At 44.7% G+C, this 23,153-nt stretch overlaps 2 protein-coding genes across 11 annotated transcripts in view; one reads left to right on the top strand and one right to left on the bottom strand.

The window, feature by feature from the left end:
• The window catches only part of KNOP1 (lysine rich nucleolar protein 1), a 179,671-nt gene that overhangs the window by 49,625 nt on the left and 106,893 nt on the right, over positions 1-23,153 (top strand). For 6 of the 9 annotated variants that reach the window (XR_013524711.1, XM_078344810.1, XM_078344817.1 and 3 more), the window contains exon 1: positions 15,917-16,130. The exons of 1 other annotated variant lie outside the window; for it this stretch is intronic. Coding sequence is in view for 5 of the 8 variants with exons in the window: in XM_078344810.1 (XP_078200936.1) it covers positions 16,043-16,130 (88 nt within the window). In the remaining 3 variants the exon portion in view is untranslated. Of the gene's footprint in view, positions 1-15,048; positions 15,531-15,916; positions 16,131-23,153 lie in introns of those variants that run through there. 2 more of the 9 variants (XM_078344814.1, XM_078344820.1) reach the window with 1 other exon arrangement.
• The window catches only part of IQCK (IQ motif containing K), a 149,539-nt gene that overhangs the window by 48,462 nt on the left and 77,924 nt on the right, over positions 1-23,153 (bottom strand). The window contains exon 7 of one of the 2 annotated variants that reach the window (XM_035267114.3): positions 19,847-19,931. The exons of the other annotated variant lie outside the window; for it this stretch is intronic. Coding sequence (XP_035123005.3) covers positions 19,847-19,931 — 85 coding nt within the window. The remainder of the gene's footprint in view (positions 1-19,846; positions 19,932-23,153) is intronic. 2 annotated transcript variants of the gene reach the window in all.

Here is a 23,153-nt window from a genome sequence, read left to right as displayed (position 1 = left end):
CCCCAGCTTCCCTTATTGCCTCTTCCATCTCTCTATATGTATTACATAAATATTAATTTAAGGCCGTTTCCATGGCCAGGTATAGTGGCTCATGCCTGTAATCCCAGCACTTTGGGCGGCCCAGGTGGGCAGATCACTTGAGGTCAGGAGTTCTAGACCAGCCTGGCCAACATGGTGAAACTCCATCTCGACTAAAAATATGAAAATTAGTGGGTGCAGTGGTGTTCACCTGTAATCTCAGCTACTCAGAGCCTAAGGCAGGAGAATTGCTAGAAGCTGGGAGGCAGAGACTGCAGTGAGCAGAGATTGCGCCACTGCACTCCAGCCTGGGCAACAGAGTCAGACTCTGTCTCAAAAAAGAAAAAAAAGTTAAGGCTGTTTCCTGAATTTACCTGATGACACTGAGATCACTGAAGGTACTTGTTCAAAACAGAATCCCAGACCCTTTCCCTGTAGGTACTGATTGAGGATGTGTGAGGTAGCACCAAGGTGTCAGCATGCTCAGGAAGAACCTTAGGTGATTCTAATGATCTGAAAAGTTTGGGGAACCCTGTGATAAAGAGATTGTTAACAATGAACTTAACGTTACAAGACTTACTACCCTAACATCTGTACGACTTTCAGTTCTTGGTCACATGAATGCCACACTGATTATTCCAAATCCATAAAATCTGAGTCAAAAGGGACTGCTCAGGTCATTAACGTGTAGTCAGCAAGGCACGATCTCTGTGACTCATGAAGAGCAGCTGCTTCTTGGTGGGTTGTCTGTGCAGTGCCGGATCTAAAGAGGCCTCCCAGGAAGCCACACCTATGTTTTGTTAAAGTCCCTTTAATAATAAGACTATATCACAGTACATATTTGGAAGAGACAGAATTTCCCCCAACAGCTCAGGGATAATAGTTCAGCTAAAGTTCATCCAACTGTTCTTCATACTTGTTTAGCCAAATAATCAGGGAATGAATATGTTGCAAAAGCATTTAAGGTATTTGATGAACTTTCCAATGGTTTACAGGGTTAAACTACAGCAAAGTTTGCTATGCCAGAGACCACATCATTGGACAATGCGCTGTTGTTGTTTTGAGACAGGGTTTTGCTCTGTCACCCAGGCTTCAGTGCAGTGGCGTCATCTGGGCTCACTGTAGCCTCAACCTCCCAGGCTCAAACAGTCCTCCAGAGCAGCTGGGACCACAGGCATGCACCACTACACCTGGCTGATTTTTGTATTTTTTGTGGAGACCCGGTCACATCATGTTCCCCAGGCTGCTTGGTCTCAAACTCCTGAACTCAAGCCAATCTGCCAGCTTTGGCCTCCCAGAGTGCTGGGATTACAGACATAAGCCACTGCACCCAGCCGATACCATGCCTTCAATGCCTTGATCTCTTCTTTACCACTAATACTCAGACCTGACATTTATGTAGTACTTTCACTACATAATAGTGCCAGTACTGTTCTAAGAGTTTTATACATATTAACTTTTAATTATCAGAACAACCATGCAAATTACAAACTATTGCCATCCTCTCCTCTCCTCTCTCTCTCTCTCTCTCTCTCTCTCTTTCTTCTTCTTCTTTCGCTGGAGTCTTGCTCTGTCTCCCAGGCTGGAGTGCAGGGGCACGATCTCAGTTCACTACAACCTCTGCCTTCTGGGTTCAAACAATTCTCCTGCCTCAGCCTCCCAAGTAGCTGGGATTACAGACGCCCACCACTGTGCTCAGCTTTTTGTATTTTTAGTAGAGAAGGGGATTCACCATGTTGACCAGGCTAATCTCAAACTCCTGACCTCAGGTGATCCACCTGCCTTGGCCTCCCAAAGTGCTGGGATTATAGGTGTGTCTCAAAAAAAAAAGTGATTCTCCTGTCTCAGCCTCCCAGGTAGCCTGGATTGCAGGCATGTACCACCATGCCCGGCTAATTTTTTGCATTTAGTAGAGACGGGGTTTCACCATGTTGGTCAGGCTGGTATCCAACTAATCTCAAACTCAAAACCACCATACCCAGCTACCATCCCCATTTTCAAGAGGAAACGGAGTCACGGAGAGGTAGAATAATTTGCCTAAACTTGTGCATACAGTAGCCAGCACTCAAACCTACATGGCCTAACTCTAGCAGTTCTTAGCTCTGGCTGCCCATTGGAATCTCTTTGGGGAGCTTAAAAAAAACCATTGATTTAACTGATGGATTCAGGATTGTTATAGCTGCCCAGGTGCTTCTAATGTGGATTCAGGATTGTTATAGCTGCCCAGGTGCTTCTAATGTACAGTCAAGTTTGAGCGCCACTGCCCTTGAATGTGGACACTTACTTCCTCTGCCAGCTCAGAGTGTGATCCCTAGACTGGCAGCATCAGCATCACCTGAGAACTTCTTTGAAACACAAATTCTCATGCCCCACCCCTCTCCTCCTGACTCCAATTTTCTGGGGGTGGGGCCCAGCAGCTGTGAGTTAACAGGCCCTCTGGATAATTATGATGCAGGCTAAAGTTTGAGAACCGCTACACTGTGCCCCGGTGAATCACATCTTCCTGGGTCCCTACCCACTTGAAAGCTTTGTCATGCTTCTCACTGAATGAGGGAGTCTGTCGCCTCTCTCTTGAATCTAGGTGAGGCTCATGACTGGTTTTGACAGATAGAAGGTAACTGAAGTGCTCTGTTGTGCAACTTCCAGAAGGCTTGAAGTTTTTGTTTTTGGCCCCTGGGTCGTATCTGCTACAATTTAAGGAAGCTGGTGTGGTTTACTGAAGGATGAGCAGACTCGTGGAGGAGAACTGCGATGGCCCAGCCAGCAGCCAGCACCGCCTGCAGCCAGCTTGGACATTCCAGCCCAGCCCTGTCACTAGCTGAACGTAGCTACAGGATCGAGTCTAGGCGAGAGAAGCAGAGGAACCAACCAGCTAACCCACATCAGGAAAACTAATCAACTGCTGTGGTTTTAAGTCACTAAATATGATGGTGGTTTGTTATTCAGCAGAAGGGACTAGATTGCAGCTGTGCAATTTACCCTTACACTTTGCCCTGGGGGAAACTGGTGAGCCCTTAAAAGAAAACAACGTGGCCAGGTATGGTGGCTCATGCCTGTAATCCCAGCACTTTGGGAGGCCAAGGCAGGTAGATCACCTGAGGTCAGGAGTTGGATACCAGCTTGACCAACATGGTGAAACCCCGTCTCTACTAAATGCAAAAAATTAGCCAGGCATGGTGGTACGTGCCTGCAATTCAGGCTACCTGGGAGGCTGAGACAGGAGAATCACTTTTTTTTTGAGACAGAGTCTTGCTCTGTCACCAGGTGCCAGGCTGGAGTGCAGTGGCGTAATCTCGGCTCACTGCAACCTCTGCCTTCCGGGTTCAAGCAATTCTCCTGCCTCAGCCTCCTGAGTATCTGGGACTACAGGTGCTCCCCACCACGCCCAGCTAATTTTTGTGGGGTTTTTTGTTTGTTTGTTTGTTTGTTTTTAGTAGAGACGGGGTTTCACCATGTTGGCCTGGATTGTCTCGATCCCTTGACCTCGTGATCCACCCACCTCAGCCTCCCAAAGTGCTGGGATTTCAGGTGTGTGCCATGGCACCAGACCAGGAGAATCACTTAAACCCAGGAGGGGGAGGTTGCAGTGAGCCAAGATTACCCATTGCACTCCAGCCTGGATGACAAGAGTGAAAACTCCATCTCAAATGAAAGAAAGAAAGAAAAGAAAAGAAAACGATCCTAGGCTAGGAAAGTTGGAGATGTGGCTGATGTTAATGCCAGGCAGGGTACTGGGAGCCTCACCTGCAGGGCTGGCTTCATGGGCATTGCCCAGAGCAGCTACAAAGGACTCACGCTTACAAGGGCCTCACACTTATTTTATGCTGTGCATACACCATCTAGAAATTCTTAATAACTTCGAACAAGGAGCCCTGCATTTTCATTTTTTGCTGGGCCCTGCAAATTAATATATAACCAGTCCTGCTGATATGCAGGTTTCTTATTTACTCCACACAACCACCACAGGAACTAGAATCCCTTATTGTTATCAGCCTCACTTTACCGACAAGGAAAACCAGGCTCCGGGAAGTGAAATACTAATACAAGGTCACATGGGAAGAGAGGCAGGGCGGCACTCAGGCCTCTCAAATCCTTGAGCCCTAGAGCCGGTTCACTGCGGTGAACCCTATGTGAACCATCGAGTGGAACCTACAGTGTGGCTTATCAGTTTTCATCACATACTTCAGGTACACTGTGACTGAGCAAATAAAAAGGGGGTTTTGCTGATAGTCTGGCTAGTTGGCAAGGCATTTCCTGGGCACTTAAGGCAAATGCACTTGCAGCTGTAGCCCAGAGTATATTTAAACAACTACAGGAGCAGGCAGGGGGAAGGCAAGGGCCTGACCAGGGAAGTCAGGCTCAAAGCAGCCCAAATTCACTATTGATAGTGCTGTGGCCTATTTTGGCCTGCTGGGTGGCCCTGAAAATTGCCCTGAGAACTGGCCCTGGAAACGGACCATGGAAACCAGGCGCCTTCATTCTGGGGTATGCTGGAATCATGCTGGGCACAGACAAAAGTTTTTTTCATGAGCTCAAGGATGCTTTTTCTAAAAAAACAAAACAGGATTTTCTTTGACAGGGAATTAAAAAAAAAATACACATTGAAGGAACATCACCAGGAAATGATCAGAAATATATTCTTAGGGAGCAAATGCATGGATCAGACTCAGCTGATAAAGAGCTAACATGAATGAACCCTTAACCCTGTGCCCAGCACTATGCTACCTGCACCATTTCATATATGCCCCCACATATGACCCTATGACAGCAGCACTATTATTATATTCCCCATTTTATAAGAAAGGAAACTGAGGCTTAGGAAAATTAATCTACTGAATTGAAGGTCACATTGTTGGCAAGCCAGGATTAAAACCTAGACCATGGCATCCGACTGGGCTGTCACCTATAATACTGCTTCTCAAACAAAGACTCTCATGGGAACCATATAAAGATGTAGTTTTTTTTTTTTTTTGAGACAGAGTTTCGCTCTTGTTACCCAGGCTGGAGTGCAATGGCGCGATCTTGGCTCACCGCAACCTCCGCCTCCTGGGTTCAGGCAATTCTCCTGCCTCAGCCTCCTGAGTAGCTGGGATTACAGGCACGCGCCACTGTGCCCAGCTAATTTTTTTTGCATTTTTAGTAGAGACGGGGTTTCACCATGTTGACCAGGATGGTCTCGATCTCTTGACCTCGTGATTCACCCGCCTCGGCCTCCCAAAGTGCTGGGATTACAGGCGTGAGCCACCGTGCCCAGCCTAAGATGCAGATTTTGACTCAGGAGGTCTGTGTGGGGCCTGAGATTCTGCATTTCCAACCAGACGCCAGTTCATGATGATAATAGCACTGGTTCTTGTACCATAATTTGAGTAGCAAGAATGCAGATATTACAAGTTCTCCTGCTTTTACTTTAATCCTCTTACAATCTGCTCTCTCTGCAGCAGTCTGAGTTATTGTATTGGTCTCCATTGCTGCATAACAAACATCCCCCAGGCATGGCAGCTTTAAGAAACAATACAATTTCTGAGGATTAGGAACACAGGAGCAGCTTAGCTGGGGGGTTCTGGCTTAGGATTAAGGCCCAGGATGTCAGCTGGGCCTGCAATCATGTGAAGGTTCAACTGGGCTGGAGGATCTACTTCCACAATGTCTCCCTCCCACTGCTGTTGGCTGGAGGCCTCAGTTTCTTGTCATGTAGGTGTCTCCATAGGGATGCTCAAGACCAGCTGGCATCCTCCAGAGGAAATGATCCCAGAGAGAGAACAAGTGAGCACAAGACTGCTGTGTCTTTAATAACCTAACCTTGAAAGTGGTACACCATTATTTCTGCTATATTCTACTGGCCACGCATATTAATCCTGATACAATGTGGGAAGAGACTCCCCAGGAATGGGAATCCCAAGGGGTGAGGTATTGGGGAGTCCCTGTGGATGCTGATTCATCACATTAGTTTCCTAATGAAAACTCAGATGATGTCATTCTTCTGCCCATCACTTCTTATCAGAGTCAAAATAAAATCCAAAGTTCCAGCATCCAAATGAAAGCTCACCTTCGATTCTACAGGATCCACCCCTGACTACTACCTCGTTCTCTCTCCCACTCACCTCCAGCTCACTTTTTTTTTTTTTTTTTTTTGAGACAGGGTCTCACTCTGTTGCCCATGCTGGAATGCAATGGCATGTTATCAGCTCACTGCAACTTCTGCCTCCCAGGCTCAAACCATCCTCCCATCTTGGCCTCCCAAGTAGCTAGAACTACAGGTGCATGCCACCACACTCAGCTAATTTTTTTTTGTATTTTTTGTAATGACTTCATTTCACCATGTTTCCCAGGCTAGTCTTGAATTCCTGAACTCAAGTGATCTGCCTGCCTCAGCCTCCCAAAGTGCTGAAATTGCAGGTGTGAGCCACTGAGCCTGGCTTCACTTTTTTTTTCATATATATGTATGTGTGTGTGTGTGTGTGTGTATATATATATATATATATAGAGAGAGAGAGAGAGAGAGAGAGAGTCTCACTCTGTCACCCAGGCTGGAGTATAGTAGTGCAGTCATAGCTCACTGTGGCCTCAGCCTCCTGGGCTCAAGCCATCTCCTCACTTTGGCCTTCACCACCATGCCCAGCTCCAGCTCACTTTAATCAATCACACTGACTCTTGCTCATCCTCAGTACACCTAGCACTGCTCCTGCTCCTGCAGGCCTTTGCATGTGCTTTTCCTTCTGCCTAGAATAAACTTCAGATCAAATAACACCTTCTCAGAGAGACCTTCCTTGACCAAATTCACCATCTAAAATAGTAGCTGAGGTGTCTTTTCAGGCTTTTGCATTTCTGACTATCGGACAGCCCCACCCAGACCTGTCCTGTGACTCAACCAGTCCTGTGGCCCCACCCAGAAGTACACTCAGCACATAAGGACTGCTTTCACACCCCTATGAGTTCATCCCCAACCAATCAGCAGCACCCATTCCCTGGCCTCCCACCCCACCAAACTATCTTTGAAAAACCCCTAGCCTCCAAGCCTTTAGGATATTGATTTGAGTGGTAACTCCGTCTCCTGCATGGCATGGCCAGCCTCATGTCAATTAAACTCTTTCTTTAATGCAGTGCCTGGTCTCTATGAATTGCTTTTGTTTGTGCAGACACAGGAAGAACTCATGCAGTGGTTACAAGATATAAATGTATATTGTGAGCTGCTGGGTTTTGGAGTTTGGGGGTGATTTGTTATGCAGCATTGTTGTGGCAATAGCTAACTGACACACTCTTTGATGTTATGTTACTATTTATTTGTATCTGTTTATAGTCTCCTGAAAGAATGCAAACTCCATGAGGGCAGGGACTTTGTCTTCTTCCCCACAGTATGCCCAGCATCCAGAACAATGCTTGCCTGCCACATTGTACACACTCAATAATTACTAGTGAGCAAATATTAGCGAACGAATCGATCTCATTGTAGCACCCGCTTGGTTAACTATGGTGCTATACTGCCTTCAAATCAGACCCCAAATTGCAAAGTATCAAAATATAATTGTCTTGCACAGGAGTTCTAGGCAGCATACCAGTCACCGGGAAAATGTGACTCATATCCCAAGCTGTTGGCCATTGTCTCTGTGCCAGAGGCCATCTCTCTTCACCTGGGCCATAGTTGAAGTCATCCATAAATGACAGCCAACCCCTGCCTGAGAACGGAAGTGCTGCTTTAAATGACACTGGCTCACCTGGTTGGGTGGCTTTCCCTTCCCTGGGGGAAAGCCAGAGACAGGGCTAATGAGTTCACACAAAGGGAGGAAATGCACCCCCAACCCCTTCCTGGAACAGCTGCAGCAGGAGACACCCCTCTCTGGAAGGGAGGAAGAGGAAGCCAGGGAAAGCAGATCAACAATATGGGGAAGCCAGGCACTCGAGAGAAAGCAGAAGGAAAAAAGAATCTGGTGCTTAAACAACTGATTGTTGAAACTTCATGATGAAGTAGAACAAAATCAAGACCACTCCTAAAGGTTTCTGTGGTCCAGCCATCTCAGGGGTCACCCTGGGTTGGGAGTATTTTGAATGAGAAATGTTTGACTAAGTGCGAGCTCATCAGTCACATCAGTAGTGGGTTTTTCTTTAAACACAAATACTGGCCAGCCATGGTGGCTCAAACGTGTAATCCCAACACTTTGGGAGATGGAGGTGGGAGGATTGCTTGAGCTCAAGTTCTGAGACCAGGCAACATGGTCTCACCATGTTTTAAAGACGTGGACCTGTCTTTAAAAAAACTACAAAAATTAGCTGGTGTAGTAGCTCACACCTGGGGTCCCAGCTACTCGGGAGGCTGAACTTAAAGGATCCCAGAAGCAGGGGGGTGGCGGGGTGGAGGGGAGTGGAGGTTGCAGTGGGCTGAGATTGCACCACTACCCTCTAGCCTGGGTGACAGAGTGAGACCCTGCTTTAAAAAAACAACAACAAAACACCACACACCCCCGCCAAACCTCTTAGATCTGTTTAGGGAATATAACCTCAAGTACTTTTTTTTTTTTCTTTGAAACAGTCTCGCTCTGTCACCCAGGCTGGAGTGCAGTGGCATGATCTCAGCTCACTGCAACCTCTGCCTTCCAGGTTCAAGCAATTCTCCGGCCTCAGCCTCCCAAGTACAGGTGCCCACCATGTCAACCGGCTAATTTTTTTTTTGGTATTTTTAGCAGAGACAGAGTTTCACCATGTTGGCCAAGCTGGTCTGTAACTCCTGACCTCAAGTGATCCACCTGCCTCGACCTCTCAAAGTGCTGGGATTACAGGCCTGAGCCACCACACCCAGCCAGTTGGCTTTTTAAAAAACTGCTCTATTCAGGAAAATGAAGCCAACAACTGCAACAATAATATCAAGAGCTAATATTTATTGTGGGTTTACTGTGTCCTTAGCACTGTGCCACGTCCCTTATGTGAACTGAAGCATCTGATTCAATCTTCATAGGCAGGAATTATTATTCCCATTTTACAGAAAGAAAACTGTGGTTCAGAAGTTACATAATCTGCCCATGGTTATTAAAACCTATTTATATCTAGTGTTCCATTATTGAATGCTAAGCATGTGGGAGTTATTTATATCCTACCACTCAAGGTCGTTGCCAAGGTCTGCTTGCAAAAATTCAAAAAATGGCAACCTCAGGCATAAATGGGTTAATAGCCTGACATGTTGGGATTTGAACAGGTCTGTCTGCTGCTAGAGCTGACATTATTAACAAGTTGCCATAGGGCATGCTTTACATGAAAAAAACTGTCTTTCTCTTCCGCCACAACACTGAAAACAAGAAAGTTAAGGCCAGTAATGAGAACTTCAAGTGACCTTTCAAAAAAAAAAAACCCTGGGTACAGTGGCTCACGCCTGTAACCCCAACAGTTTGGGAGGGCAAGGTGGGCAGATCTCGAGGTCTGGAAATCGAGACCATCCTGGCCAACATGGTGAAACCCCATCTCTACTAAAATACAAAAATTAGCCAGGCATGGTAGCAGGTGCCTGTAGTCCCAGCTACTCAGGAAACTGAGGCAGGGAGTCACTTGAGCCCAGGAGATGGAGGTTACAGTGAGCTGAGATCGCGCCTGTGCACTCCAGCCAGGCGACAGAGCAAGAGAAAATATTATTTGACCATAAGCACTTACTGTGTACAGAGACACACACACACACAGCCAAAACCAAAAACCAAAACCACTATTCAAAAGACTACAAAATACAAAGCAAGATGGTTTTGGAATTTCAGAATAAACAGAGCACATTAACAATCAGATGAAAATAAAACAAAGAACACTTTCCGAATACTACTGTTTCCAATTTTTTGCATATTTGCACACATACACAATCCTAAAAAGGCTCAGAAAAAATAGCCTAATTCTGTCAAATTTAAAGAAGAGTAAAAAAAATTATGGTTAAATGTAGGTTTCTAAGTATTTAAATAAAGTTTTTATTACTTTGTGAAAGAATATATATATTCTGTGTAAATAATTTTAAAAACAGAAAAAACAATAAAAACATCCTCCTTACCCTGCCACTGAACAATCACAATAATATTTTACATATGTCTTTGTAGCATATTTTCTATATAAAGTTATTTTTATATAATTATAAAACAATCAGCATAGGGCATTTTATTCTTTCTTAGTAATACTATGGGCAATTGCCATCTTGTTATCATGCCCGATGTTTATTATTTTTGGTGTTTGAATAACACTCTACGGAGTAAATACCCAGCATTTATTTTATAATTATTCTCAAATATTAAATGGTATTGAATATTCATGTTTTATCTAATTTAAGATACTAAACTATTTCAGGAAGAAAACACAAATTCTTGATCAAACAGTAATGCTTCTGTATGGTTTCATTCATACATGCTCCATTGACTCACCAAGCCTCCAGCTACCAAGGCTTTTAAAAACCATAGGCTAGGAGCTGCGTAGGCCAGTGGGATTTTAAAAAGTGTAGCAAGTGGCCACTCAACTACTATTTCCCAAGTTTCTCCAAGCCTGATATATATGGTTTTGAATGGTATCCCCGAGTTGTGCAGTGCACAGCCCACACAACTGAACAAACTGGTCCTCCCTTCTCATACTCTCTAGCATGGCGTCCTCACAGCTGCACCCTCCCAGGATGAGCATCACGCTCCCAATCCCTTCTTCCTCTGTCTACTTTCCCATCAAAACCTACGGCTAAAGTACACTTGCATACGTTGCTGGTGTGCTCACGGATTGGTCTAAAGGTTGAACTCTAGCCTCTCTAGAGGGTAATTTATCAATACTGATCTGAACTCTGAGAAATGGGGCTTACTCTTTGAGCTATCAATTCCACTGCCGGCAATTAATCTTCTGGAGAAAAATCGGACAAGTGTGTAGACATATGAATGAGGATGTTTTTGGGGTTTTGGTTTCTGCTTTTGTTTGTTTGTTGTTGTTGTTGTTTTGCTCTGTTTTGTTATGTTTTCTTTGAGAGACAGGGTCTTGCTCTGTCACTCAGGCTGGAGTGCATGATCGCTCACTGCAGTCTCGACGTCCCAGGGATTAAGTGATCCTCCTAGCTCAGCCTCCTGGGTAGCCGGAACTGCAGGCATGTGAATGTGAACAGTCATGTTTTTCATTGAATATATAGGAGAGGAAACCAGAATGTCTAATTACCACCTACGATTCAGTTATGGCTCAATGTATTCACTATATATAGGCTGGGTGCAGTGGCTCACGCCTGTAATATCCCAGTGCTTTGGGAGGCCAAGACAGGCAGATCACCTGCGGTCAGGAGTTTGAGACCAGCCTGGCCAACATGGTGAAACCCCGTCACTATTAAAACTTACAAAAATTAGCTGGGCATGGTGGTGGGCGCCTGTACTCCCAGCTACTAGAGAGGCCGAGGCAGGAAAATCACTTAAACCTGGGAGGCAGAGATTGCAGCAAGCTAAGATCATGCCACTGCACTCCAGCCTGGGTGCCAGAGCGAGACTCCGTCTCATAAATAAATAAATAAATAAATTATATATATATATATATATATATATATATATATATATATATATATGCCATAGAAGAATTAAAATTTGTCAGGTACATCTTTGTGTGCCAACAAGGAAAGACATTTCCAATATATCATTAAGGAAAGAGAGCAGGCTCAAAAAAGTGTTTATAATCACAATTTTGTAAAAAAAATAAAATTTTTCATATGAATAGAAAAAATTCTAGAAGGATGAATATCGTATTTAAAAAAATCTTATATGCATTGCTTGGCACAGTGGCTCACTCCTATAATTCCAACACTTTGGGAGGCTGAGGTGAGAGGATCCCTTATGCCCAGGAGTTTGAGACCAGCCTGGCCAACACAGTGAGAAGATCCCTTCTCCAAATTTTTTTTAATTAGATGGGTATGGTGGCATGTGCCTGTAGTCCCAGCTACTGAGGAAGCTGGGGAGGGAGGATTGCTTGAGCCCAGGAGATTGAGGCTACAGTCAGCTGTGTTCATGCCACTGCACTCTAGCCTGGGTGACAAAGTGAGACCCTGTCTTTTCCACAAGAAAAGACATACTTTTCCACAAGAGTATGCATTACTTGCACAATTAAAAAAAAAATGTATGTTTTAGAAAACTTTTCTCATTGGGATAGTCTCCCCTCTCCAGCAGGCCTCCAGCTGACATAGGACAGTCTTTTCCTGGGACAAATTGAGATGACTGCTCTGTTCCGGTGGGTTCAGATTTCCATTTTGTGTCAATATCCTCATTTTCTGCAACTAATAAAGAGTCTGGATATTTTCATACTGAAAGTTGTATTGTCAGGACTCAAGGCTGCAAGTGACCGAAGTCCTTTTTTTTTTTTGAGATGGATGGAGTCTGGCTGTTTCCCAGACTGGAGTCCAATGATGCAATCTTGGCTCACTGCAACCTCCACCTCCTGGGTTCAAGTGATTCTCCTGCCTCAGCCTCCTGAGTAGCTGGGATTACAGGTACCTGCCACCACACCCAGCTAATTTTTGTATTTTTAGTATAGATGGTGTTTCACCATGTTGGCCAGGCTGGTCTCGAACTCCTGACCTCAAGGGATCCACCCACCTCGGCTTCCCAGAGTGTGGGATTGCAGGCGTAAGCCATTGTGCCTGGCCTGAACTCCATCTCTAAGGAGACTCACTGGTATAGTTGAATGCAGGGCCTCAAACAACAATCTCAGGACCAGCCCCTTTCTCTGCCTTTTAGCCCTGTTTGCCTCTGTGGTCATTTTTTCAACAGGCTCTTCACACTGTGTTAAGATGGTGCTGACAGTCTGGCCTTAGGAACCCCAGTGCAAAGAGGGCTGCTCTGTCCCACCCACTCCAACAAGGATCCCAGAATGGAGTCTCACTAGGTCCTGACTGGCCTGATTTCCATCCCCTGCCCATCATGAACTAACCCCTATAGCAAGAAGGATGGAATACGTTTCCAAGCTGACACAGTCCCTCCACAGCTAGGGTGAGATCTATCCCACCCTCAACCTTGTACTCTGCTGATACCAAGCTGTTTCTCCTTGGGGTGGGGGGCCCCTCATTTACCCTCAGTCAGTTCACTCAATGCACAGATTCTTGTTCTTTGGAAATAGAGATCAGAAATCTCCATTGTTTTATTTTATTTTTGCAAGGCCTCGAAGGGGCTGCTGTAGCAACCTGGCACTGTGTTGTTCATCAAATAATGGGTAATGATTGATGAACTTTGTAATTCTCAGTTGTTGCAATGCCTGGAGGGGGAGCTGATGTTGGGAGGAGGGGAGCACTGCTAATGCATGCCACCCTGGGTGACTAGGCTGAGTTGAAATAAGCAAATGAGCAGAAGGCATAAAACACCACGGCACTTATTTAGTTAGAATAAATATTCAGTGGATTTATCTGGTCTCTGCTTCTTCAATCATTAAAGAAATTTCAATCATGATGGCCCATAAGAACCTCATATTTGAACTTCACAAGAAAGCAAGGTTTTTTTCTTACCAATTGTATCTGAGATTTCCTAAACCGAAGAACACCAGTGATACAACAGTGCGTGACTTATTACCAATCACACTTGGAAAAAGAAAGTTTTCAGAAGATGACCAGATTTAATTCACAATATTAAAAAACCAACATTCAGTGTTGTGCATTGAAACAATCTGACTTTTCTTTTTTTTTGTTAGATGAAGTCTTGTTCTGTCACCCAGGCTGGAGTACAGTGGCTGGATCCCAGCTCACTGCAACCTCCGCCTCCCGGGTTCAAGAAATTCTCCTGCCTTGGCCTCTCGAGTAGCTGGGATTACAGGCATACACCACCATGAGCTAATTTTTTGTATTTTTAGTGGAGACAGGGTTTCTCCATGTTGGTCAGGCTCCTTGAACTCCCGACCTCAGGTGATCTGCCCACCTCGGCCTCCCAAAATGTTGGGATGACGGGTGTGAATCGTTGCTCCCGGCAAGTACTTTTTTTTTTATAAATGAATGTACCACTTTTTTTTTTCCTTTCATCAGTTGATGGACATTTGAGCTGTTTCCATTTTTTGGCCACTATGAATAAAGCTTCTGTGAACATTCATGCACAAGTGTTTGTGTGGACAGGTATTTTTTAGTTATCTTAAATATAAACCTAAGAGTGAAGCTGCTGGATATAAAGTGGATACTCTATATAGTTTAACTCTGAGAAATTGCCAAACTCTTTTCCAAAGTGGCTGCACCATTTCACATTTTCATCAGCATTGTATGAAGCTTCCATGTCCTCTACATTCTCACCAACACCTGTTTCTGTGTTATTGTCTTTCTGATTATAGCTGTGCTAGTGGATATGAAGTGATATCTCATTGTGGTTTTGATTTGTATTTCCTTATGACTAGTGATGTTGAGCATCTTTTCATGTTTACTGGCCATTTGTATATATTCTTTGGGGAGCTGTCTACTCAAATCCTTTGCCAATTTTGTAACTGGTTCACTTGTACTTTCATTGTTGGGTTGTGAGAATTCTTTATATATTATGAATCTATATGAGACCCTTATCCAATGCCTGAACTTGCAAATATTTTTTCCTGTTCTGTGGATTCTTGTTTCACTCACTTGATGATGTTCTTTGGAGCACAAAATGTGTTTTTAATTTAACGAAGTCCAATTTATCTATTTCATTGCTTTGGCTTTTTGTCATATAAACTGTTACTTAATATAAGGTCATGAAAATTTACATCCATGTTTTCTTTTAGTATTTTTATAGTTCTCACACTTTCATTAAGATATTTAATTAATTTTGAGTTAATTTTTTGTATAAGATATGAAGTAGGCTTCTAACTTCATTCTTTTGGATGTGAATGAGGGAATGTGTTCTCCTTTTGGGTCCATGAGGGGGCGTAGTTTTAAGGGCAAGAATTTCCCAGCACCATGTCCCCCTCCCATCTCTTTCCATTAGGGAGATTTAACGGTTAGCAGCACGGGAAGAAACTAAACGTCAATCACTCCAGAGGAAGTTTTAAGGAACTCCTTTCATTGGCCAGGGGTCTTGGAGAAGGCGGGGATTCCTCCCAGGTTAAAAGTCCCTTCTTCCATGCCCCTACGCACTCCGTGTTTGGGTCCACTTCCACTAACACTCACTTCCTGGAAGCTGTTTTTCCCTATCCTGGATTTCCCCTCTGGGGTCCCCTTCCACATTCTCTCGTGGAAGCCTGTCTTCCCCTCCCAAACCCCCTCTCTATTCCCTTTTACTCAGTGTGGAAGCTGCTTTCCTCTCCTGGATTCCATCTTTCTGGATTGTCTCGGTGTGAGAGTTAGCTATTTCTTTCTTCTTCTCTGGTTTCTCTTTCTCTTTAAATAAATCACTTTCTACAAACACTTTGGAGTCCAGCATTTACTGTGCACTGCCCTGTGGTCCCCTCTCTCATTCTTGAGAGGGCAGGAGACCAAGAACCTGGAGAAACGCCCTCTCAGGGGAGCTGAGGGCACCCTGAACCCTTGAACCCCAATATTACATTTTGGCGAGCCAGCCAGGAGAGGGATACATCAGAAGAGGGGTACAGCTGGAGAATAAGACTTCAAAATCGTGAGTAAAACCGGCCCCATTCGGTCCTGTCTCTTTAAGAACACCTGAAGTAGCCCCAGCTGGGACCAGAGGAGAGGTGCCTGGGAGGCACAACACAGCTGGTCTTACGCGGCTGGGCCCAGCCAGAATTAAAAGCGCAGTTTTGGCTGGGCGCGGTGGCTCACGCCTGTAATCCCAGCACTTTGGGAGGCCTAGGCGGGCGGATCACGAGGTCAAGAAGAGATCGACATCATCGTGGCCAACATGGTGAAACCCCGTCTCTACTAAAAATACAAAAATTAGCTGGGTGTGGTGGCCTTTGGTCCCAGCTACTCGGGAGGCTGAGGCAGGAGAATCGCTTGAACCCAGGAGGCGGAGGTTGCAGTGAGCGGAGATTGCGCCACTGCACTCCAGCCTGGCGACAGAGCAAGACTCCATCTAAAAAAAAACACCGCAGTTTTTTCCTGCAGTAGCCTGTGGGGCATAGCGGGCGAGCACTGCCCCCCAGGTCTTTTGTTCCTTGACGGCTGGGAATGGGGACTGCGGAGACCATGGCAGATCCGCGGGTGGATCCGGGTGCACACAGCAAGCCTTCTGCCAAAGAAAAACAGGAGAGGCAAGGTACTAGCCCGAGCCTGCAGGGGAGCGGGGGCGGGGCGCGGCAGTCTGGCGCATGGTTCTGGCAAGCATCCAGGGTTCCAGTCCCAGGCAGCAGTGTAGAAAGGCTCCCCAGGGCGTTTGCCTGCTGGCCGCCGGTCCCTGTGTGGGCAGTAGCTCGGGGAGTGGCCCAGGCCTGCAAGTGGTTCTGGCGGCGTCATCATGGCGACTGAAAGCCACGGGGGCTGGGAAACTCGCGAAGCGCCGCAGCAGTAGCTGCAAATGTGGCTTTTCAACCCAAAGTGGCAAGTGTTTTTTTTCTTTGGGTGCACTGGCTGAAAGAAAAGAAGCGGCTGCTGGCTGTCAGCCCCGCCCAGCTTCGGGCAGGCCACATCGCCTCAGGGTGCAGCATTCTCATTCAAGATTCGGCTTAAGAAAGCTTTCAGCCTTTCCTTAATGCAACTGGCTTGTTATCGCAGTTGGTGTAGGGCCTGCAACTGCAAGATTGCTCGTTCAAATCTCTGGTGGAGTCGGTCTTGATTTGGGGAGATCTTTTGGATTTCTCAATTCTGTTTCATTTATATACACATTTATCCTTATGCTAGTACTACACAGCCTTGATTATTGTACTTTGTAGTGAGTTCTGAAATAGGAAAGGGTGAGTCCTCCAATTTATTGTTTTTTTTTTTTTTTGAGATGGAGCCAGGCTGGAGAACAGTGATGCCATCTCTGCTCACTGCAACCTCCGCCTCCTGGGTGCAAATGATTCTCCTGGCTCAGCCTCCCGAGTAGCTGCGACTACAGGCACACACCACCACGCCCATCTAGTTTTTGTATTTTTTAGTAGAGACGGTGTTTCACCATGTTGGCCAGGATGGTCTGGATCTCTTAATCTCGTGATCTGACTTCCTCAGCCCCCCAAAGTGCTGGGATTACAGGTGTGAGCCACCGCGCTTGGCCAACTAGGTTCTTCTTTTTAAAGATTGTTTTGACTGTTTTGGGTCCCTTTGCATCTTCATATGAATTTTAGGATCAGCTTGTTAATTTCTACTAAAAAAAAAAAAAAACCCCAGCTGGGATTTTGATAGGCATTGTGTTGAATCTGTAGATCTGTGAGGAGTACTGCCATCTTGACAATATCAGGTCTACCGGTCAATGAATACAGGACGTCTTTCCATTTAATTAGGTTTTCTTTAATATCTTTCAACGATGGTTTATAGTTTTCAGCGTGCACTTCTTTTGCTAAATTTATTCCTATTTTATTCTTTTACACACCATTGCAAATGGAATTTATTTTCTTAATTTCATGTTCAGATTGTTCATTGCTAAGTGTATGGAAGTACAGTTGGTGTTTGTATATTCATCATGTATCCTGCAGTCTTGTTTATTAATTCTAATAGGTTGTTTTTAGTGAACCCTTACAATTCTCCATACATAAGATCACATCGTCTATGACTAGAAATAGATTTACTTTTTTGTTTCCAATCCAAATGCTTTTATTTCTTTGTCTTGCCTAATTTTCCTGGCTAGAACCACCAGTACTATGTTAAATTGAAGTGGCAAGAGAGGACACTATCCTCTTGTTCCTAATCTTAGGGGGAAAATATCCAGTCTGTCACCAACAAATGTGATGTTAGCTTTGCGGTTTTCACAGCGTTATCAGGTTGAAGAAATCCCCTTCTATTCCTAGTTTAAGTGTTTTTGTCATGAAAACACTTTTGTCAAGTGCTTTTTCTATATCCATTGAGATGATCTCTGGTTTAAATTCATTTTTAATTAAACGAAATCATACTACATTCTCTTTGTAAGAAATGTATTCAGTATACATAAAACTAGAGTCTCCCTAGTTCTTTCCCAATAATCCCAAGGTACTTGCTGTTGTCAGATTAAGGCTTCCTTTTAGCTAATTTCCTATGCATGTGTGTGTGCGTGTGTTAAAAATATACAATGTGCTTTAACAAAAAATGGCATAATAGTGTCAAATTTGGCTTAAACCTGTCTCTGTGGATTATGAACTGCAATCTACGAGTACGTTCTTGTAACAAGTAGCTGAGTCTCAGCCAATCACAGCAGATAAGCTTCAGTCACTTGCAGGCTGCCAACTGATAAGACCACATCCCCATATAAAACAATGCCAAGCTGTAATCAATCAAGGTGTTTCTGGATGTTGTTTCCACTTTCTGGTACCATCTCTGCTCACTGCAACCTCCGCCTCCTGGGTTCAAACTATTCTCCAGGCTCAGCCTCCTGAGTAGCTGGGACTACATGTTTATAAATGAGGCCTGCTTAGGTTGCTGGGTAGAGTTCTCTGAACCTCACTCCCAGTTCTGAGTGCTGCCCAATTCATGAATTGTTCTTTGCTCAAATAAATTCTGCTAAATTTGTCTAAAGTTTTTCTTTTAACCATGTATGTACACTGTTTCCTCTCCCTGGAATGCCTTCTTGGTCCCAGCTGACATACCAGTGCCCACTTTTCCTTTAAGACTGATGAAGTCCCTCTTTTCTGCGGTGCCTTCTAAGGTCATCCATACATCAGACATCTTTTCCTTCTAGTGATGGCTTAAAATCATTCCCCCTTTCAAAGCCCCCTTTGGTTATGAGTTTAGCAGAGGAGGTGTTTAGATTTGAACAGCCTGAAGTTTCATAAGGTATACACTGATACCCCCTTAAGCATCTTTTTTACACTGGGGCACATTTATAGCTATTGTATGATAATAGTGCTATAGCTATAGTTAAATCTGGAGCCACTTTGACATCTTTTTATATGGCAATGTTTGCTGGTACGAGAGGGGGAGTTCAGTTGTCTTGCAGACTGCTTTTCCTGCTGTGTTCATAGCACTAAGAAGGAGTCCCAAAGCTCCTTGCATTTGGAAGGATGAGGGTGGGTGGAATCTTACCATGGAAGAATCAGGGACAGAACAGTTCCCCTTTTACTGTTACCTACTGGTTACATCCTGGGCTTCTGGGTATGAGTTCATTTGAAATAAACAGCACACACCTGTTTGAAGGACAGGCTTGAGAGTGACTATTCTTTTGCACTTTGCTCTTACTCTTTTTTTTTTTTTGGGACACAGTCTCACTCCATTGCCAAAGCTGGAATGCAGTGGCACAATCTTGGCTGAGTGCAACCTCCACCTCCTGGGTTCAAGTGATTCTCATGCCTCAGCCTCCTAAGCAGCTGGAATTACAGGCATGCACCACCACACCCAGCTAATTTTTGTATTTTTAGTAGAGACAGGGTTTTTCCATGTTGGCCAGTTTGGTTATTTTGGAGAAAGGGTCTCTCTCTGTCAACCAGGCTGGAGTGCAGTGACACAATCTCCACTCACTGCAACCTCTGCCTCCTGGATTTAAGCCATCCTCCCACCTCAGCCTCCCAAGAACAGCTAGATACAGATGTGTGCCATGCAGGCTAAGTTTTGTATTTCTTTTCTTTACTTTGGCAGAGACGAGGTTTCATCATGTTGCCCAGACTGGTCTTGAACTCCTGGGCTCAAGTGATCCTCCCACCTTGGCCTCCCCAAAGTTTTGGGATTACAGGCATGAGCTACTATGCCCAGCCAGTTGCAGTAAAAATTCTAAATCATTCTTTAAGACTCACTGTGCAGAGAATCTTATTTCTGAGGTCTGGATAGTAAATATAATATCCTGTTTATAACTCATCTAAGGTTTCCCCTGGACCCTCTACCTCACAAAAATTCCCCATTAAATCAAATACCACGGTTGCATATGAGTCTTACCACATAGGCTCTCCAGAAAGATTGAATGTAGAGGGCTGCTTCCTCTTCTGTCAGCAGGAGGGAGAGAGGGATTGGTGGCCGCGGGCTGAAAAGCAATAAAATGGTCATATGCCCATGAGAATCCAGTCCTTCAGCCTTGGCATTGCCTTTGACAACATAATGGCCTCTCTGATTAAGTGCTTCATCCATCCAGCAAGCAACAATGTCATTTTAGATAGAAAGGTATATGCTTGACTTTGCATTATTTTAAAACACTGGGATGGATTTTTTTTAGAAAAACAGCATAATCTTAAATCATTGTTAGCCTATTCTTCCTTTGAAGGACTCAGGCTGCTATATGTGCATTTTAGTCCAGAAGGTGCAACATACATGTTATTGACATAAGACTATTTGATGCAATGCAAGAGACAGAGGAGCAGCTGCCTTCATGTACTGCAGTATGATGTCATGAAACGCTCTTTCTCTAACTTTCCATTGACATGAAGGACTGCAGTTCATCTCTTTACTGAAAGGAATATTAGTTTTGATCTCTGATTAGTGTGCATTCCAGGTCAATGTGGTTTAAATTCAAGCACATTTTTAAGTTCTGCTGCTGTTACAGAAACATCAGGGGTTTGGTGTAGCTCTTGCTGCTCACCACACAAAATGCCAGTCACTGAGCTGATGAGTCTTACCCAGAAAGAAGGCTTTAATCTTAATTGAGTTCTGCAGCCAAGGAGGAGATGGGAGATCAGTCTCAAATCCACCTCCCAGACTGACAAAAACTAGGGATTTATACAGCAGGAAAGAAATGGCGACAATGTTTAAGAAAGCAGGAACTAGGGAGGGACAAGGAACCAGTCATGATGCATGAAGGCTATGGGATCTCACTGTCTAGATGTGGTGATATGATGAGTTTCAGTTCTTTGATACTTCCTTTTTTTTGAGAGGCCTGGGGGTCCTTCCCTGAGGAAGGAACTCAGATAAATTAAGTTTTAAGCTTCAAGACCAGAAGGGTCCATTTCTATGTTTATCTGAAAACAACGAAACTATAGGATGATTGGGTTGCTTTCACTGCTTCATCTTAATAAGATATAAAATACCTCAAGTGCTGGATCAGTTGATAGTGTCTGCTCTTGTGGGAGTTTTCATATTATGGGCTTTTTTAAAAATCACAGATACCACATTTAAAAAATCAAGACTATATAGTCTTTTATTCCCCCTTAAAGTTTAACAGACGCACTAACTGATGACAAGGCCTTACAAGTCTGTCTTAATTCATGTTCTTTATGTTTTCCCCAAAGCAAAGTACAGCTACCTCTAAAAAACAAAGGCCAAGACTGTTCAGATATAAAAGAAAGAAACCCTCAGAGGACGTAGATCACATGGAGGTTGCTCCCAGTATAGCATCCCCAGAACAAAAATGACTTTGCAAGTAAAGGACTCCCAAGTGCCCTGGCCTCAAAACTCTCCCAAATAACAGCTAGAGCTTAGAGTAACTCATGGCACAGACAGGTTGACTAACCTGCCCAAGGTCACACAGCTGTAGGTGGCCTAGTCAGGACCTGGGCCCAGACTCATACAATCCCGAAACCCAAGCACCCCTCACTATAGAGTGCTGACACACCAGGCCTCAAATGGGCAAACACATGCAAATGCCCAGCCTGGCACAGATTGCAAAGCTAACTGGCAACAGTGCATAATTCTCCAGGATCCACGGGTTTTATTTCCCTCCAAAAACTCTGACTGAGAAAAAGAAAAAGCTTGATATAGTATATTTGTTTGAATGAATGAATGCTCTTCTGAATTATTCCAGAACCAAAGAAATCAAAGCCACAAAGAACATAGAGTTTATCAGCACCATTCCTAGTGAGTGCAGTGCTGTTGTCAGGCTCTGGTTTTCCAGCTGGATAGGTCCTTTCTAAGAGGTGATTCTTCCATTTCTTTCTTTTTTTTGAGATGAAGTCTTGCTCTGTCTCCCAGGCTTGGAATGCAGTGGCACAATCTCGGCTCACTGCAACCTCTGCCTCTTGGGTTCAAGTAATCCTCCTGCCTCAGCCTCCTGAATAGTTGGACTATGGGAACATGCCACCATGTGCAGCTAATTTTTGTATTTTTTGGTAGAGATGGGGTTTCACTGTGTTGGCCAGGCTGGTCTCGAACTCCTGACCTCAGGTAATCTGCCCACCTCTGCCTCCCAAAGTGGTGGGATTACAGGTGTGAGCCAAAGTGCCCAGCGTCTTTTACATTTTTTTTTGAGACAGAGTCTCTCTCTGTTGCCAGGCACCAGGCTGGAGTGCAGTGGCGCGATCTCGGCTCACTGCAACCTCCGCCTCCCGGGTTCAAGCAATTCTCCTGCCTCAGCCTCCCAAGTAGCTGGGACTACAGGCACGTGCCACCACGTCCAGCTAATTTTTGTATTTTTTAGTAGAGATGGGGTTTCACCATGTTGGCCAGGATGATCTCCATCTCCTGACCTCGTGATCCACCCACCTTTGCCTCCCAAAGTGCTAGGATTACAGGCGTGAGCTACCGTGCCCGGCCTCTTTGACGGTTTTTAAGTAAAAATTTTTTTTAATTGTAGAGACAGGGTCTCGCTATATGGTCTCCAACTCAACCTCAAGCAATATTCCCACCTTAGCCTCCCAAAGAACCGGGATTACAGGCATGAGCCACCTGCTCAGCCCGGGCTCCCTGCTTTCCACATTAAATGTCTCTCCTCATCCACTGTCCTGATTATCTGTATCTCAGTTGTGTGACACCAACAAATCATATTCCTGAAGTAATTTCCCTTCACTAGTTAAAATTCAACAGCTTCTAGAGAGACCTTGGTGTTTATAAGGAGACCTCGGTGTGTTGGCAGTGAATTCATGGGAATGATGCACTAATGCATTCTCACTGGCTATTTACTGAGAACTTTCTGGATCCCCTCCCAGCGGCCTTGCTTCTCATGCTCCAACCCTGCAGGTGTCACCAGCCGCGGGCTGTGACTGTAAATTGTCCAGGTACTTGGTGTTTTGAACAAAGAATTGCACAAAACACCTGGCAGAGCAAAGAAAGAATGAAGCAAGAAAAGAACAAAAGCAGTGATTTACTGAAAAGTACAAAGGTACACTCCACAGTGTGGGAGCGAGCCCAAGCAGTGACTCAGGGGCCCTCATACAGAATCTTCTTGGGTCCAAATAGCACCTAGAACTTTCCCATTGGCCACTCCATGGTGACCTCATGTAAATGAAGTAAGCGGTAGCCAGCAATGAGTCTGATTGGTTGCAGAAAGCAGCCAACCAGAGGCTGAAGTGAAGTTACAAAGTTATGCAAAGACTCGCCC

The sequence above is a fragment of the Callithrix jacchus genome, chromosome 12 (assembly GCF_049354715.1).
Source record: "Callithrix jacchus isolate 240 chromosome 12, calJac240_pri, whole genome shotgun sequence".
Classification (NCBI taxonomy): Eukaryota; Metazoa; Chordata; class Mammalia; order Primates; family Cebidae; genus Callithrix; species Callithrix jacchus.
The sequence above is the reverse complement of the archived record's forward strand: the minus strand, read 5'-3'. Positions and strand labels throughout refer to the sequence as shown.